Consider the following 17,325-nt stretch of genomic DNA (forward strand, 5'->3'; position numbering starts at 1 on the left):
TAAATCATCAACAGTATCGTTTACCATAACTTTTACTTCAGTGTAATATCAGTTTTTGGGAGGGGTTTTTGGAGAGAGGGGGGGGGGTTCTGAGGTAAGACAATAAGAAAACAAATGAAAACATGTGAGTAGCGCACAGAGAGCAGAAAGGCTCGAGATTAAGTGTTGGTGTGCAGTTCTCTGTCCAGCTGTGGTGATGCGGTCTGGTTTCCAGTAATATTTTGGACTTGAGTCAATTCACACACGTTTGAAATGGTCTGAATTAAAAAGAAAAACTTACACAATTTGTGCCCATTGTGTTTTTTTGCTATGTGGTATGTCAACACGTTTAACTGTTAAACGACCAAAGCTGCTAGACTCCAGAAATTGTGTTTTGCTTGTCTTATTTCAGCACTGATGTGGGAGAGGACTACACTTTCCTTGCACTTATACTAAATATGACCATGCAATGACGATGAGAGTTAAACTTATAACAGATTTGTTTTGTTTAGACTACACAACCCATTTAAGTAACGACAAACCTAAATAAACTCTGTGATGATGCAAAACGACAAGATAAAGGACCAACAATGGTCAGGTTGACTTCAAAACTGAACACACAAGTCGATCACGTCTTCAGGTTGGTTAAAACCAAGGAAAGGTGGCAATCTGACAGTGAAGGTGAAAATGTGTGTATACCATCGTTTTGTTGTCTCTCTCTTTCATCAGTAATGAAAACCACACACAGGTTTGAGAATGGAGGCCAAACTGGGTCAAGCTGGGCTCCTCTTCTGGTTCCAACTGATCCCTTTACCCAGCAGGCACTCTGCTCACGATGGCATCAGTTATTACATGTTTAAGTGATTTTTTCCCCAACAGTCAGTCTGATTCGTAGCATTGCAAGGGTTCAATTTGGTACTCGTGCTACACAAACTAGAGTGTCGGACTGGCAACATTTTTTTTTTGTGTTTGTTCAACTGCTAAGTAGAATTATGAATAGAGACATCTTTGATGGAATTAATTTGCTGCAAATAGTGGTTAAAACACTGTTAAAAGAGACAATGAACGCATTTTTATGCATTTATTCATGTAGTTATTCCACTCTGATTCAAAGGCTCAAGGCTGGGTCAGCGATTTAATAGCCAAAAATACTCTAGAGTTTATGTGGTTAATGTTTTTTTTTCTTTTCTTTTTTAAATCTCCTTCAGGTTTTCTCTTCATTTTTGTACCATCCTTAAAAATGCCACAAAACTTTGAAAAGTGCATTTTTGTGAATAGCTCCAAAACTTTTCAAGTTGTTCATATACCCCTCATAAAAATGTTCCCCGTCATCAAAGCTTGTGAGGTCACAAATTTGCAACAGGAAACCACCAACATTTTTTCCCCAAAGGTTTTATAACCATCCTGTTCAAACAATCTTTTTTTTGTTTTTTGTTTTTTACACAGCCAGAGAACAAAAAAGATTGAACATAATAAACTCCCAAACCTTTTGTACAGAGAAATCAAACTAAATGAAGAAAACATCTCTTATATTAGTCCATGTTTTATCCTTTGAATCCCCTCTTGCATTTACCATTAAATTGGGAAGGGAGACACAACAGTGTCAGAATGAGGCTCTCTGTGTTGTACGCAATGTCAATCAGTCTATTTCACTTGCTGGTTTTATCTGTTTTATGTGGAATAGAAACCAGCAAGTCTAGGCCATTCAACAAGTAATCCAGTAATGTCTATGTTGGTGTGTGCATGTGTGTGCGTTCAAAGGTTATCAATGTGAATGTGTAAGGAGTAGGCAAACCTAAAATTAAGTGTATGCATGTCTGTGTGTTAAGAGTCTCAGAGTTTAAGCCAGTCCGAATCCCTCGGAGCATTCCTGAATGGCCAACAGCAGCATATGTCTCAGCTTCTCGTAGCTCTCGTAGGCTGGAAGGTCCAGCTGGTTAAAGCTGAGGATGAAAAGCAAAACATTACAGTTTTAAAGTTTTGCTCTTTTGAACCATCTACAAATATTTGTGCCATATCAACTTTCAACATGCTTACCAAGTGTGAGCAGATGGCAGGCGGTCAGTGGATCGATCATCACGATGGATCTGGAACTTCTGGATGCCGTTCATGCCTTCCAAAGCTGCAAAACCCTGGAGGGGAACCTTGGATGTGCCAGTGACAAACTGCAGGAACTTGGCCCGGTCTGCTTGATCAAATGACCGCAAGGCCCTCCAGAACCATTGAATCTAAAGGAGAGAAAGAAAAAATAATTATCCGAGTTACAAACATACATTTCTGTTTCAGTTATAGTAAGAAAATGTGATTCTTAAGCAATATGCAAGTGTCTTGTGGTCAAGAAACATTTTAAGATAATTTATAAGGCTTTTCAATATTCCCAAATCATATTCAGCGCCATGTGTGAAAGTTCAAATGAAACGCTTTATCGAATCAAATGTGTCTGCATCACTTCTACAGCTGGAAACTTAAGTTCAAGCTGCTCCATATTAACAAAAAAAATAAATAGTATTCGCTGTTCAGCTGCATGCTGGTGTATTTGTTAAGTCCTCCAGGAGGAATCGTGCACATATCTTACCAAACAATTAAAAACACTGCAAACATTTCCTCATCCCTACCTGGATTGAGCTGGACTGGTACTTGTGATATTCAGTGTTAGCCTTGAGGTCATCGATGTCAATAGCTGGCAGGCCAGAAATGAGCAGTTCCAGCTCCTGCTCAGTGAAGATGGAGATCAGTCTCTTGGGGATGATCTCGTAGAAACCCTCAAGAAAGGCTGCGAGTTGCTTGCGGATTGCACCTAGTGAGTGAGAATTTGTTTATTTTTCAGTTAAGCACCTGAAAATTCAAAGCATCTCTCAATAATGTATGGTTGTAGCTCAACTTTGCATCTTTAATGCTGCTGCAGTGCTGCCACCTAGTGGCATCATTTAGATTGCATTATATGCTGGTTTAACATGGCAATAAAATGGCATCTGCTGATGACTTATTGTTTTTGCCTACACCAATTATTTTAGCATTTAATTTCACTGATGCAGCATTAGTATTAAGAAAAAACTCACCTGTCATCTTCATCTGGCACACCAGGTGCACATACTCCTTTTTGTTTTCCTCTGTGACCAAAATATTGGCTCCATTTGGTTTGAGGTCTCTGACTTCACATACCCCAAACTCCTGGACCTACACATACAGTCAAAGACAGTCAAAAACATTGCCCTAGATAGCAGCAGCATTTTTAAGGGTTCAGGTAATTAAACCTTAACAGCACGTCTATGAGAACTTCGAACCTTTAAGGAACATATTAAATTCCATCAAACAGAAAAAAAATACATAAAGAATAGACACCAACCTCTGTGCTGAATGTCAGCTCATAGCCCAGGGTGGAAACATCATTTTCCAACAGGTAAACCAAGCCCTGAAAGAATGGGTAATCCTCGCTTTCCATGTCTGTATACCTAGGAATACCACAGAAATGTAATCATATTAATGCTGACTGGTTCTCCGGTTGCCACAACATTTAGTGTTGTATTTAACTAGGCATGGGTTTGTTGAGATCATTACACTAACTGGTGCAACGTGTCGACAATTAAGTCACTTGGGTTTAAATGCTAGTAGCTCAAATACCTGACGCTCTTGCCCAAGATGTGCTTGTAGAAGCTGCGGGTGAAGTAGCACTCCAGTAACCGATTATCATAGACTGCCTTAGCCACAACACGACCCACAAACTTAAAGTAGCTGAGATGGTTGGGGTTGCAGTGCGATGATGGGTTGATGGTATAGGTGACACGATCCCCTGGTGAAGTGCGGAACAGGGCATACATTGGGTTGAACATCTCCCGGGAGATGATCATGTACCATTCCCTCAGCAGGCCGCCAGCATCTTGACCCTCCTCCCCTTCAAAAACAATGTACCTGTAAGGGAAGGTGAGTGGATCAAGTTGAGTGGGTTTGAATTGAGGAGACATGCAGATAGACAGAAAGAGCAATGAAGCCTTACAGCCTGTTCTTCATGTCCTCTGGGCTCTTACGATGCAGCTCCCTGTACGAGTCCTCAAACACATGATCTCTCCTCACATGTACTGCCATGTCCTCCTTCCTCAGGCCTTCATCCAGCCGCTCCAATTCCTGGCGGAAGTACCTACAGAAATAAACAGAAATTCCAGCATGTCAACGATGGGAAAAAAAGGAACACTTCAAAGTACAAAATTGAAGCTGAAGCTAATTCTCCTTACTTCCTCTTAACATCAAAGTCTAGGATGCGTATGTAGTCAACCAGTACTGCAAAAGGTCCATCGGCCAAGTGAGTGGTTGACTGCCGCAGGATCTGATTAAGTACTGTGCGGTGAGTTTCTAGAAATAAAGAGTAAGGACTCCCATTAGAACATATACCATAATATAAGATACCTTTATTAGTCCCACGAGTGGCAAATTTCATGTTAAGGCTGCCGACCATTGCCAGCGCAATGGCAGCCCCATCTTGCCCTCCGACCATACATACATTACACAAAAACATCACATGGGGAAGACAGGTCAGAGAGGTATAACAATGGAAGATGCACCACATGAGGAAAGATAAGGAGAAAAAAATAACTCCCCCCAGACTGAGCGCCAACAGGGAGATCAGTTTGAGAACAGAAAAAAAACACCTCTGCACATAGCACATGAAAAACTCTTAATACACCAAAGAAACAGATGACAAGCAACAGGGATGGGTAAAGAGTGAGAGACAGCCAGTGCAAACAGTGAATCTGGGCCTGCAGCATAAGTGCTGGTCTCCTTGATCCACCATCTGCATCGGAAGGGAATAAGCGTCGAAGGCGTTTGGAGGGGGGATGAGTGTATATCTGCATGTGTATATATATGTCTGTGTGTGTGTGTGTGTCCAGAGTTCAGCTGAGACAGTGTCCTTCGCCCTGCCAGGCTAAGTAAACAGTCTTCCAGCCAACCCAGGTGGCCTTGCGTAGGATAGGAAGAACAGTCTAAGCACAGACTGTTATCAGGGTGTTTTTGTTCAGCTCTAGCCTTGAGATCACAGCTGGCACCGAAGTGGTATCCGCATGAAGTGATGGTGGTTTTTACTTTAGTGTGAACAACTCATATGAATTTCAAAGCTGTTCTAACAGTTCGACTGGTCTCTCAATCTTCCGTTGGAGAGCTGCAAGCTTCTCCATGATGTAATCAAACTTACGGTCTGTGATGTTGTCATTCTTGTGCTCAAAGAGCAGATTCTGAGAACTCACGACCGCAGTGAGCTTCTCCAAGATGTGATCCAATTTGCGCTCAGAGGTGTTATTCTGAGTGTTCACGGCAGCCGCAAGCTTCTCCAAGATCTTATCCGTGCTGCACTCAATGAGCCCATTTTGAGAACTCACGCCTCGTCCCATCGTTTCAATCCCAGCGGGCAGCCTTGTGGGGGTTTGAACAGCCGGTTCTGCTGTCTTAATTCTTCGATAAGCCAGGGCCAAGCCAACTCCAATCAGCAAGAACCCTGTTATCATGGTTCCGAATAGGTAGATATCTTCAGCGTCTTCAATCGACAGTCCCGCCAGGCACATGACCCTCCAGTTATGCCACCCATCCATTGTGTATCCGGCAGGGAAAGTACCTCCAGGACACTCAGGCTCACCCGAGCCCAGACTTCTCGTTGAGAAAAGGGTGTCAATTGCATTCAGGGACCAGTTGATCAAATCCATAATTCCTCTTGTAGGTTTTAGAGAAGGGACTGTGAGAGAGTGTTCCAGTGAAAGTAATACAAAAAAAACCACGAGACTAGACAAGGACACAAGAGGCTAAGCAGGGAAGCTAAGGGAGAGGAGGAGAGGAGAAAAGTGCGACCGCCTTCGTCAAGAGCCAGAAAGAAAAAAAAGAAAACTAAAACAAAGCTTTATCATTCTCCTTATTTGAATATTTTAGGCTTACCAGCAAAGCGGAGAAACTTCTGAGTGTCTGGTGGCAGATTTGAAGAGATGTGCATGGAGGATGGTTCCCTGGAAAAGAATGGGTCTAGAGATGAAGGTGTGGCAGGTGTAAGAGGTGCTGGAGACAGTGGTGGAGGTTCATCTTTGATGTGAGAAAGCTGGCTCTCCCGCGTATCCCTCACAGGAGGTTTGCTCTCTCGCTCTGTGGCATGGACTAGAAAGAATGCCTCCACAGCAGGCTGGAGAACTGGGAAAACAGCATTAGGAGAACATATTACTTAATCCCTGATAGCAATTAGTAGAATATAAAAATCACAGTAAGTACATTTCTGAATTTCCACCTACCCAGGACGGCATGCTGGTCATGTGATTCCTCCAGTTCTTTCAGACACTCCCCGAGCATATCCCATAATTCATCCAACAACAGCTGCTCACTGAGCAGAGGGAGATCTGGAAGTCTCTCTTCACTCTCTGATTGACCATTTCCTTCTTCATCTAATAAAGTTACAGTATAGACCGAATCATTGCATCAACGTTGCTGTCAGCTGTCATGTACATTTCATTTTGACTGTTAACAAGACTGCTCTCTAGTCTGTGATTAAAAACGTATTTATCTGTATTGCAGCTGCTTGTTAAAAAACACAGTAAAGCAGAGAGTGTTTTAAGGTATAATTAACAGGCTGCTTGTGAGTCATACCCAGAGGTGCAGGGTCTTGCTCTAGAGGAGACGGCTGGTCCACATCCATTGGAGAATCATCTCTCTGTGCTGACTGGGATTCTGAAACCGACTGGCCTTCAGACTACAGAAAATAAACCAGGCAGAACCAGAGGCAGAAACAGAATGTGAACAACAGGGGGAAAAAACAAAACAAAATAATGATTGACATGATGGCTTGTTTGGAAATAATTAGGGATGCACAGATTTATTTGCCAATGATCATCTTGTTTACTGAAACTGAGCGATTGGCCAATAGAGCAGTGACTAATATTTATCTGTTTTGTATAACAAATTTAGGTACATTTATGGTTACATTTTTAATAGGCTGAAAATTAAATAGTATATACAGAACACACTCATCCAGTCTGTTTTTGATACAGTATTGGCCAAGAACATCAGAGCATCCCTAATAGTGTTCAATCTTGACTGAGACTGTCATGCAAAATGACATTCCCATGATCCACTGACACAGCAAGTAAGGAAGGAAAGGAGGGAGGGAGGAAGGGGAGGGTGGGCCAAAAGCATGAAGCAACATCAGCCAGCAAACAGACGACTTCAGTGAAACAAATCAAACCATTTGGAGCAGGCAGCACATTCACATCTAGGCACCATCAAAACTAGACTACATCAATGCAAAGAATGATAAAGAGTGCAATGAATCACTGGCCCATCTGTCTCTCTGTTGGAGCTGTCAATGTTCATCATAGCAGCAAAGCAGATGTCACAATGCATAAATTACTTGAAGTAGCAGACTATAGGGTGAATGTAAAATGTGTTTACAAATAATTAAATCCAATACAAAGGTTAGAATTGGAGTTTCCTACTTTTTAAAGGCATGTGCAATATAATTAATGGGTTGGCTAATAGATTAAAATGTCCAAATCCAAAACAGGCAAATGACTAATAGTATGTATCTTGATGACCACCACACCAAGTATCAATAAATTCACTGTGAAGGTCACACCGCATAGTCAATGATGACTTTTAAGCATTAAAATGATGATTGACTGTGTGAGTAAGAATGCCTGCTGTCAGTGGAGCCCATGCTAACCGTGGCAGCAGCAGCCGTGCCAACAGGGGCAGCAGCCCCAGCAGGAGGATGGGGGGCAGCCATTGAGGATCCGGCAGCGACGGCGGCAGAGGCAGAAGGGGCGGTGGGTGGGGGGGCCTGTTGCAGTCGACGTGCCCGTTGCCCCTCTCTCACCATCTGGATGATGGCATCAGCCTCAGCCTCCAGCTGACGCACCGCAGCCTGGATGCTGCTTGCTGAGCCCAAACTGGTGGAGCCTTGCCAGTCACAAATGGAAGAAAGGGGTTTTAATCATTGAGACATGATGACTATATTGTACACAAAAACCAAGAAAGCACTGTATATGTAGCATGTTTTTTACCCAAGCGCCCTGTCTGTTTGGCCTTCTTGTTGGCGCGCCTTGTGTCCTCACGGAGCTGGATGATAACCTGCAGCACTCGCAAGAAAAACTTCTGTGTTGATGTCTTGGATGTTAGTGAGCTCATACAAGGAAGCTGCAGTTCACGTCCCCCAAGAGTGCGCTTCTGTGCCGCAACAATCACCACACTCTCTGACCCGTCAAACCTGTGTCCCAATCAACAGACACATACAAGGCATAGGAGTTTATAGTCATCATTACAATGCAAATTTAATGAGTATATTTTTTTTCTAATCTGCCAGTCATCTATGCTGACAAAATAATGCCACTGACCGATGAGAATTGTCATGAGCTAACCTGCTTGTCATCTTGCCCTTCAGTCTAGCTGATATGGAGGAATCCTCGGGAGGTGCGTCAGGGGAATGTGAATCAGCTTGTGCCCGTCTCTGCTGCTCCAAATTGTACTCTCTAAGCTCGGCCAGTAATGTCCCTTTAAAAAAAAAAGAAAAGAAAAGAAATAATGTTCCAAAAGTTTGTAAAGAAAAAAAAAAAACTGCACTTAACTGAAAACAGGAATATGAACTGGCACCTACGCTCTTCCCCAAAACCTACCAATCTGTTTGCAAAGAGTGTATCCGAGATGTCTTGCGCCGCTAAGCAGCAGTCTGAGTACAGTGTCTCTGGTGGAAGCGTCTCCTCTAGAAAGCTGCAGCAGAATGTTAGCTGCATCTTCCAGACCTTCCTCTGAACACGAGTGAGATGTCAACACCTTTCGCAGAGGAAAAGAATCGTTTGTGAAAACACATCATTGCAAAAATAAATGTTGAAAACAAAGAACAGAAAAATATATAAAGACTTAAAGACATCTTAACAAATGAGATCATTATGAACAAGCAGTAAGACAATTTCCTAAAACTATCGACACATGTTATGCTGCATTACTTCTGCATGAATCCAGGTTCCAAGAACACACTGTCATGAACAAGCTGCTGTTTATGCTCCTAAACACAAAAAGCTACCAATAAGGGCGTAACCAGATGAGGTGATCTGTCCGTACTGCAGCCAAGCATGTATTTGACAAGTGCGATTGCTGTGTATAGTTCCCTGGCCTACTTGAACATCTTGGCCAGCACTAACACCCAAGGACAGCACTAAAACTTCCTTGATGGCTGCTTACAAATATATTTGGTAAATGGACTGGTTCTTATATAGCACTTTTCTACTCTGAGCACTCAAAGCGCTTTACACAACTTGCCTCATTCACCCATTTACCCAAACACCGATTATGCCAAGAAACCTTTGGCACAAAGGTCACAAGAAAGGAGTTGAGAGTTGTTGTTTTTTTAAATTTTTTATGTAATCTGACTTAAAAAAATAAACAAAAAAACCCTTTTCTGCTCTGATTTTTTCCCCCTCCTCACATAAAGTAATATTATCCATCCATAATAATCTACTCTTAATTCTGGATGAAGAAAACACAGTCAACATTCTCAAAGTAGTCTGGTTAATTTATCTGGGAGTCCAGCATTTTATTTTTCCCTAATAGTGTTTAACAGACAAACCACTGCACTTTTGTTACTTCTTAAAACACATTTTTACTGAAGAATTTACTGTAGACTGAAAAGAGAAGACAGGCTTTTTTTTTTTTTTAAACAACATCCTAAAATGTGTTTTAACATTTGTGTCTCTGCCAAGAGAGAATCGCAAACATCAGGCAACTCTTCCACTAACAGGATATTAAAAGAAAAATATGTTTTCAATATCTGAAGTGCTTGCCTCAAAAACTGAAATGCCTGATGATCTAGAGCTACTTAATGCAAAATATTACTGAATTTTAGTTTTGAGCCCAAAAACTAAATGTATCCTGACTTCAACTTAACTCCGTTTACCAACAAGCTTGCCTTAATTGACCCTTAGAAGTTATTCAGAGAAATATCTTGGAAAACCCCTCAACATTTCTTTAAATCATTTCATCATACCTCCACAGACAGTTGAAGCTGTTTTTCTGTCAGTCCAGTGGAAGCCAACTTTTCACTCTCTGTATTGCTAACAGCACCCCTCTGTTTTCCTGTTTTGAAAAAAAAAAACAAAAAACATTTTCATTAATAAAAATGATCATTTTCTAATAAAATCTCTTGCATTGTAAGATTTAAATTTAAGATTTGATCACATTTTATTCAGGAATAAAGTACCACTACCTGTAGAGATTGTTCCAGTGGACGTGGGTATAGAGATTGTTGTAGAGGATGTCTGAGAGGTTGCTATACTTGTCCCTGAGGATGTACCCTGGGCTACAGCTCCTACAGAAGCCCCTGGGCCTGCCACAGTGGACTGCATAGCGCCCACTGCGGCGGTGCCTTGTGTTGTGACTGAGGCTGTGGCTCCTGAGCTGGTTGCCGTGTTGGGGTTAGGAGCCTGTGGAGTTGGGTGTCCAGCAGGCACCTCTGTGGCCTTGTTGTCAGGGAGGGCAATGGATATGAGGGAGAGCAGGCGCAGCAGCTTTTCAGTGAGCAAGGAGCTCCGTCTGATCACAGGGTGGGACAACATGTTCATCAGCTGGCCTAGAGGAGAGGTCTCCAAGCTAAACTGGGCTCCCTCTGCCTCTGCACTTCCACCTAGAGGCACCGTCTTCATTGAGGCTTTGCCCTTACGGCTGACATTCATGTTGTCAAGCTTGACCAGTAGGTCCCAAAAATCGGTGGAGATTCCTAGAGACTGGAGGGTAGAGGCAGTAGACCCCAGGGAGTTCTGGGTGTTGGAGACATTAGGGTTGGTCTGAGACTGTGACCCTGACCTAGAGCCTCCACCTCCACCCCCTCCTCCTGAGGAGCCTGAACAAAGACGAGAGTCTAGGTCAGAAGACGAAGCTGACAAGTCCTTACAACGCTGCTGCGTGAAGTGGCTGGGGAACACCTACAGAAGAAAAGAAAAAACAAAAGGACACTGAATAACTTGCGTAACCAACTTCATTTCAAGTCTTAGAACACAGAATGGACAAAGATTTAGATCAATATAGCTAAACCCTCACCTTGGCTAGCTGAATAAGTGTGTCCAGCACATGTCGACAGACCACTGGAGCAGCTTGTGGGTGGATGTGAACAGTGGAGCCTCCACCTCCAGCACATGTGACACTTGTTGCACCCGCTGACACACCTCCCAATGTCCCAGAACTTGAAGAGCCTCCAGCTGAATGCCTGTCAGCGTGCTTCCTACCTGATGCTCGCTGAATCTGGAAAATGTTTGTTCGGCAACCCAATGCTGCATCCATAGAAACAGAGAGCCAGGAAAGCTGACTGGAACTGCGAGACTCCACCCTGTTCAATAACTCTAAGGAGGAAGCTGGGGATGAAGAAGAAGAAGATGAAGATGAGGAGAGGGACGAGGTGGCTGTGCCTTTTCCTCCACAGCTTCCCTGGCTGGTCCTCTTGCCGCGAGAGTCCTCTAGACGTGAGGTCTCCACGCATACCTCACTCTCACTGCTTCGTTGGAGGATTGACAACAGGCTGCGAATGACCCACCCACGTGTCTGGGAATGGTAGCAGAGGTTCCTGAGCACACGGTGCAAACGGCTGGTGTTGAGTTTCGGTTCATCCACAAACAGCAAAACCAGCAGGCAGGACAAAGCCTCGTGGTCCAGAAGCAATCGTCCACGCAGGCGCAACAGGGAGTCGACACTTGAACTGGATGGTCTGAAGAAAAAGTAGTAACAGTATGTCAACCTGTCAAAACTTCTGTAAGATTTCCTAAATGCCAAACCGACATTTTATTTAAAAAGGAAAACATTTTAAAAAATTAGATCACTGTTATTATACCTGTGGTTTGTTCCTCCACCCATCTGAAATGTCCCTCCTCTCTGCACAGCCAGTCGGGTGTACTGGACGCCACGATTGCTTCCTAACCGGCTAGTGAAGGCCGGTGAGCGCAAGATGGCTGAGAGGGCTGAAGATGAACTATGACCAAAAAGCCTTTCATGCATCAGTTGTCTCTGACGTGCCTCTTGCTCTCTACGTAATGCAGCAGCTTCAGCAGCAATGTCTGGAGGCATGACAGCCAACACGCTGTCCTCCATGTCTTCAAGAACACTGCGACGGAGCTCTGATGGCAGTGTCTGGATGAAAGTTACGGGATCTAAAGGTGTGTCTCCTTGGGGAGGCTGCTGGGCTAGTTCCCTACGCTGCTGCTCTGCTCGCTGCTGGGCAAGAACCTAAGACAACCAATGGCATGCTTAGTAAATAGAACCAATTGTCAGTGACTTCTTTTGTTCGAAATATCTATGAGTAAGCATTTTGCTTACTCACGCAATTTAAAAAATAAAAAAAACATAACTTCTCACCTCCTCCTGGATGGCAGGTGGTAATGCTGCCAGGAATTCAGGGCTGACCTCTGTAACCCCTGGCCCTCCCAATACAGGTGCAGTAGAGGATGGCAAGCTTGTAGCAGCTGGAGGACGGGAGGGTGGTCTGATGCCAAGCTGATTCTGCAGCACCTCTCGGCGGATGTCCTCAGGAAGAGCTGCCAAGAAGGAGGGATCTACACCCTCTGGCAGGCTGATGCCTGCCATCACAAAATAGAACAAAACAAACCCCCAAAATGAAACAATTAATATTATACAGTTTATTATTGCAGGGTTCACTACAGAATATCAGACTGCGACCAATCCAGGCAACGTAAAGCATCTGTTTGTGTTGGCAACAAAAGGGCTCCTCTTGCAAGATGTCCAAAATTTCACATTAGAATTTTTATGGTTCTTCCATGAAGGTTGTATCGCTTTTGGCACCTGACCAAAACAAACACACTGATGTTTTTCATACCACTAAGCTGTGTAATACTATAAACACGATAAACCAGAACGATGACAACAAAGCAGCTAGATGGAATACTAAAACAGATTAAAATAAGAGCCAGCATTTCACAAACTATTTTGGTTACTACTTTTTATCTTAAACATGCTAGTTAGTTACTCCTTTCCAATGACGTCACACACATCAATAAATGATAGCAGTCAAGATTGATTGGGGAGCAATGTGTAATCTGTTGTCTCTCAATCAATAAATCCAACATTTTATGGCTGTCCAATCAGACATAGTAACCATCACAACAGATAAAAATGTCACGTAGTCTGACGGTGGCATACGCAGAGATTCTACCCTTCAGTCATATATCCACTAACCATCCAAATTGCGGTTTACATTCAAGTATCTCAAGTTTCAATGAAGACTTGGCAGGAATTAAATAGAGGGTACAAAAGATTACCATCAACAAGGAGCAGCAGCAGCAAAAATCAGTATCTGACCAAATGTGAAATATGGTCACAAAAACAACCAGAACACAGTTTTTTGCAAAGCATTATAATTACTCCAGCAAAGATAGAAATAAAATGTCAAAACTGTCATCAAATTATTGATATGTCTGAGGTAATCATAATGACTGTAATATGGCAAAAACATTATTGTGAGGTTAATGTTAACATGGACCTCTGACTACCATATTCTCATCAATTCATCCAAGTGAACATTTAAACCAAATGTAATCAAATCTCCTTCAGGTATTCCTGAGGCATGACAATTAACAATTGCAGAAGTAGCAGAGTACTTTACCTGCAAGTGGATCCTCCTCCTCATTGCTTGTAGAGGGAAGGGGCTCTTCCTGGATGGCCTGAGACTGGCTGTCAGCACTGTCACTCCTGGGCATAGTTTCCCCAGGAGATGAAACAGAAGTAGAGCTGCACATATTAAAACAAACGGAAAAAAAAAAAAAGACTATCATTGCTATCAAAATTATGTGCAATATCTATTGATCTCAAAGTTCTAACTGCATGAGATGCCTTTTGAATCCTATGTGGAAATTTAACAAAAGGTTGGAACAATTTTAAAGATACGTATAGACCGTGATTTTTTTTCTGTCAAACTTCCTCAACATCAGTCCAAGAGGTTCAAATGGCAGAATATACTGCTTTTAAACAGAGACTTGGTCAGTAATGAACTTCTAGTTTCTACCCACCCAGTTTCTGCATCAGTTTGCCTGTCAGTCAGGCCACTTTCCCCACTTCCAGACAGCTCCTGAGAAAGCTGGGTGGGCTGGGCAGGGTTGGGGGCAGCTTCTTCCTGGGTGGCAGAGGCAGGGCTGCTGGTATCCATTGGTGACCCTTCCAGTTGTGACACACCAGCTGCTGCAGGCTCAGAGTTCTCTACAATGTCTGGACTTAGAGAGGCTGTGAAAAGAAAAGGGGGCTTATCATTCGGGCTAGGAAGTTATCTGATCATTTAATGCACTACATCTAAATTCCTTGGTTTCATTATGTGTTATGATAGCTTCTATACCATTATTTAAATTACAAATATGCTTCCTTACTGTTAGCCAGTCTGTATAAATAAGAGTTTTCAAAGTTAGTCTACCTTCCCTGCCTTCATCCAACGTTCCTCCACCACCACCTCCGACTCTCTCACCGATTGCAGGTGCTGGGGACATTTCCATCTGAGATGCCTCCGCTTCACTGTTTGGCCTCTCGGCTGTCGACAAGGGTGGAAGGCCAGCCCCTGCCAAAGCAGCCAGTGAGCTAGCATGCGACTCAGCCAGTAAAAGGTCAGCTATTGGTTGGTGGACCTGCTGACTAATAGCAGTCTCCAGCGAGACTAAGGCCTGTTCATGAGGAGCAGGTGTGGTTGGAGTGACTTCTCCAGATGGTGGGGCAGTGAGGAAGCCCTCTGAAACCCTGGGTGGATCCAGACATGACACAGTACCACCCTGAGCCTGCTCACCCTCTGCAATATTCAAAGAAACACTTGTGTGAAGAAAGGGGACAGTTTAAATTATTTTTATTTGAATAGATTCAAGTCTTAAAAACAATTTACATATCTGACAATGCCTCAACATGACTGTTGCATCCTAATATCACTTTTCTGCTATATCTGCCAGCTACTTGTGCACGTGTTCCTGTTAAAAATATGTAATTACAGTAAACATTTTCCATTCACACAACTGCTTCCAAAAAATTTTCAAAACCCTTTCAAAAAGGTGTTAATAATATTCAAAAAAGGAAAATCAGGGCACAGATATGTCAGAAATAACACTGGTGATTAGCTGGTGAATAGCTATTTAACAGATGACAAAGGCCTCTGCTGAGGAAGGCAGTAAGTTGTATAGTTATCTCCTTAACGGGGTGCACAATCCTGATCCCCAACAACAACACAACTTACTACCTCACCACAGCACAGACAATAAAAATAATACATTGAACAAAAGATATACATGTTGTATATCAAAAATGTAAATATTTAGAATAAGGCTCTTAAAACAATGTAGCGGCAATAATTCTCAAAAAAAAATTACGAGTTAAGAGATCATCTCCTATGAAACAAATGAAGATGTCGAGCTGGTATGGCGTTGCCATAAGAAAGACAGTAGACTGTATAGTTATCTCCCAGATCTGGTGTGATCCTAAAACTATACAAACTACTACCTCATCCCACAGCACGCACAGCAAGCTGGCCACTTGCCTCTGGGTTGTCCAATCCACATAGGTCAAGGAATTTAACATTAAAACAGAAACAAAAGCAAAATCTTTATAAATGTCAGTACCTGCTGTGTTCTCTGCACCATTAACCGTCCCCAATCCAGAACCCTGTGGACACAAAATGCTGATGTTAGGAAAAACAAAACAAAACATGAGTATATCTACCAAAAATGCATGCACTATTGTATCTGAAAATACATCCTTGTGCACAGACAGCAATCATCTGCTCACCTGCAGGCTCTGTTCTCTGGCCTGTTCTGCTCCAGAGGCCCTCCTTTCATTCTGTTTGGACTCTTCCTCCTCAGCTAGCTGCCGCCTTCTCTTCTCTCTGCGCTCTTCCAATTCCTCATCTCGCAGACTTTCCAGATGCTGCAGGATAGGCACCTTAACCACTAAAAGCAGATGGGGGCATTCAAATCAAAATAGTTTTCAACTTAAACTCAAAAGGTTTGTGAAATGTCACCAAGTCAAAGTAATTTTTGGTCAAGTTACTAAAACATTTTGTTTTTCACTGGTCACCAAAAAAATGTAATGAATTCTAACCATCTCACTAAAAATCAGATCACAACTATGTGAACTGCTGTCTTTAAATAAAATGCAATAAAAAGCCTATATGCTAACTATAGATTTGTCTGAAATTAACAGGGAATGTCCAACCACTTGACTACCATATCCAAATTATTCATGGTCCAGTTCTCAGGAATATAAATATTTTCTGAAGGTACCAAAAAGATGACACACACAATAAATAAAAGAAGTCATAAAATGTTTTCATTAATCATATGACTACCTTACTACCACTGAAAAGAAACCTCTAGTTTACCTGCAACACAGTCGTGCATACTCTCTGCATCCAGCACTTTGCACTCATCTGTCCATCTAGTCAAGGCAGTAGGAATGCTAGAGAGGGTCCCTAAAGAAACAAAAGGATAAAAATGTTACGCATTTAGGTTAATAATAAACCCGACCCTTACAATGCGCTGAAGTCTATGGTAATATATACCCGCTTGACCTCCAGTACTGCTCTGCTCATGGAAGAAGTCGTCCAATAACTCATCATCAGAACGAGCTATGATATGCACATCCTCATTTCCAACCAAAAGGCGGGCGCGACCACGTGATTGTAAAGGCAGAGAACTGGAAAGCTGTAAAATGTCTGCTGCTGCACTGGGACCTAGAAGTCTGAAGAAGAAAGAAAAGAAGGAAATGCCTTTTTAATGTTCAGGCAGACAAAGAAAGCTGGTGTAAAACAGGAGCTGCTTAATAGAGCCACATAAACAAACATGGTTTCAACCTTTGTAAGATAAGTGGAGGGTTGGGCTGACGGTTATGAGGGTAGTGGACATGGATTGTGTGTCCGCTGTTGGCAGTGAGCTGACGTAGTGTTCGCTGGCTGCGGCCCATGCCCTGCGCCAAGCGGCTGCTAGTGCCTGCCACACCTAGGGTGAGGGATCCGTGGTCAGCATGACGCACCATCAGTGGGTGGGAGCTAGGGATGTTGCCTGGGGAAGGAGGGATGTCAGCTGATAGAGAAAAACAGAACACAGCACGCAGACATTAGGGAGAAACCTCTAGCATAAACCTAAAAACATTCATGAAAAGTAAAATTTATTTAAATGTATTTTCTGTATCTTATGATTTGTTATTTTTAACAAGCTACTGAACAGGACCACTTAGTAGAGCTAAACATTTTGGTAGCAGCACAACGGGTATAATTATTATTATTCTGCATACTGGTGGTTTTTGCAAGAAACATCAGTACGTGTATCAAACTGAAGCTTTTCTGTTAATCAGGAAGCTCAATTTTATACC

The 17,325-nt window shown here is 42.7% G+C and overlaps 1 protein-coding gene across 15 annotated transcripts in view; it reads right to left on the reverse strand.

Moving 5' to 3' along the window:
• Positions 1–1,046: 1,046 nt before the first annotated feature.
• The window catches only part of huwe1 (HECT, UBA and WWE domain containing E3 ubiquitin protein ligase 1), a 51,853-nt gene continuing 35,574 nt past the window's right edge, over positions 1,047–17,325 (reverse strand). For 9 of the 15 annotated variants that reach the window (XM_042227867.1, XM_042227860.1, XM_042227839.1 and 6 more), the window contains 28 exons: positions 16,808–17,036; positions 16,517–16,695; positions 16,337–16,426; positions 15,745–15,905; positions 15,579–15,621; positions 14,396–14,761; positions 14,001–14,211; positions 13,598–13,722; positions 12,334–12,554; positions 11,813–12,204; positions 11,029–11,689; positions 10,196–10,913; positions 9,980–10,068; positions 8,613–8,769; positions 8,358–8,490; positions 8,004–8,218; positions 7,664–7,899; positions 6,592–6,694; positions 6,240–6,389; positions 5,896–6,141; positions 4,209–4,326; positions 3,974–4,114; positions 3,601–3,888; positions 3,326–3,431; positions 3,039–3,156; positions 2,595–2,776; positions 2,017–2,207; positions 1,047–1,922 (listed from right to left, as the gene is read on the reverse strand). In XM_042227867.1, the coding sequence (XP_042083801.1) occupies positions 1,820–1,922; positions 2,017–2,207; positions 2,595–2,776; positions 3,039–3,156; positions 3,326–3,431; positions 3,601–3,888; positions 3,974–4,114; positions 4,209–4,326; positions 5,896–6,141; positions 6,240–6,389; positions 6,592–6,694; positions 7,664–7,899; positions 8,004–8,218; positions 8,358–8,490; positions 8,613–8,769; positions 9,980–10,068; positions 10,196–10,913; positions 11,029–11,689; positions 11,813–12,204; positions 12,334–12,554; positions 13,598–13,722; positions 14,001–14,211; positions 14,396–14,761; positions 15,579–15,621; positions 15,745–15,905; positions 16,337–16,426; positions 16,517–16,695; positions 16,808–17,036 (5,972 nt within the window). In that variant the 3' untranslated portion in view covers positions 1,047–1,819. The remainder of the gene's footprint in view (positions 1,923–2,016; positions 2,208–2,594; positions 2,777–3,038; positions 3,157–3,325; positions 3,432–3,600; positions 3,889–3,973; positions 4,115–4,208; positions 4,327–5,895; positions 6,142–6,239; positions 6,390–6,591; positions 6,695–7,663; positions 7,900–8,003; positions 8,219–8,357; positions 8,491–8,612; positions 8,770–9,979; positions 10,069–10,195; positions 10,914–11,028; positions 11,690–11,812; positions 12,205–12,333; positions 12,555–13,597; positions 13,723–14,000; positions 14,212–14,395; positions 14,762–15,578; positions 15,622–15,744; positions 15,906–16,336; positions 16,427–16,516; positions 16,696–16,807; positions 17,037–17,325) is intronic. The other 6 variants (XM_042227874.1, XM_042227862.1, XM_042227872.1 and 3 more) reach the window with 6 other exon arrangements.

Source organism: Haplochromis burtoni, unplaced genomic scaffold (genome assembly GCF_018398535.1).
Source record: "Haplochromis burtoni strain Fernald_Lab_line unplaced genomic scaffold, NCSU_Asbu1 Contig_9, whole genome shotgun sequence".
Taxonomy (NCBI): Eukaryota; Metazoa; Chordata; class Actinopteri; order Cichliformes; family Cichlidae; genus Haplochromis; species Haplochromis burtoni.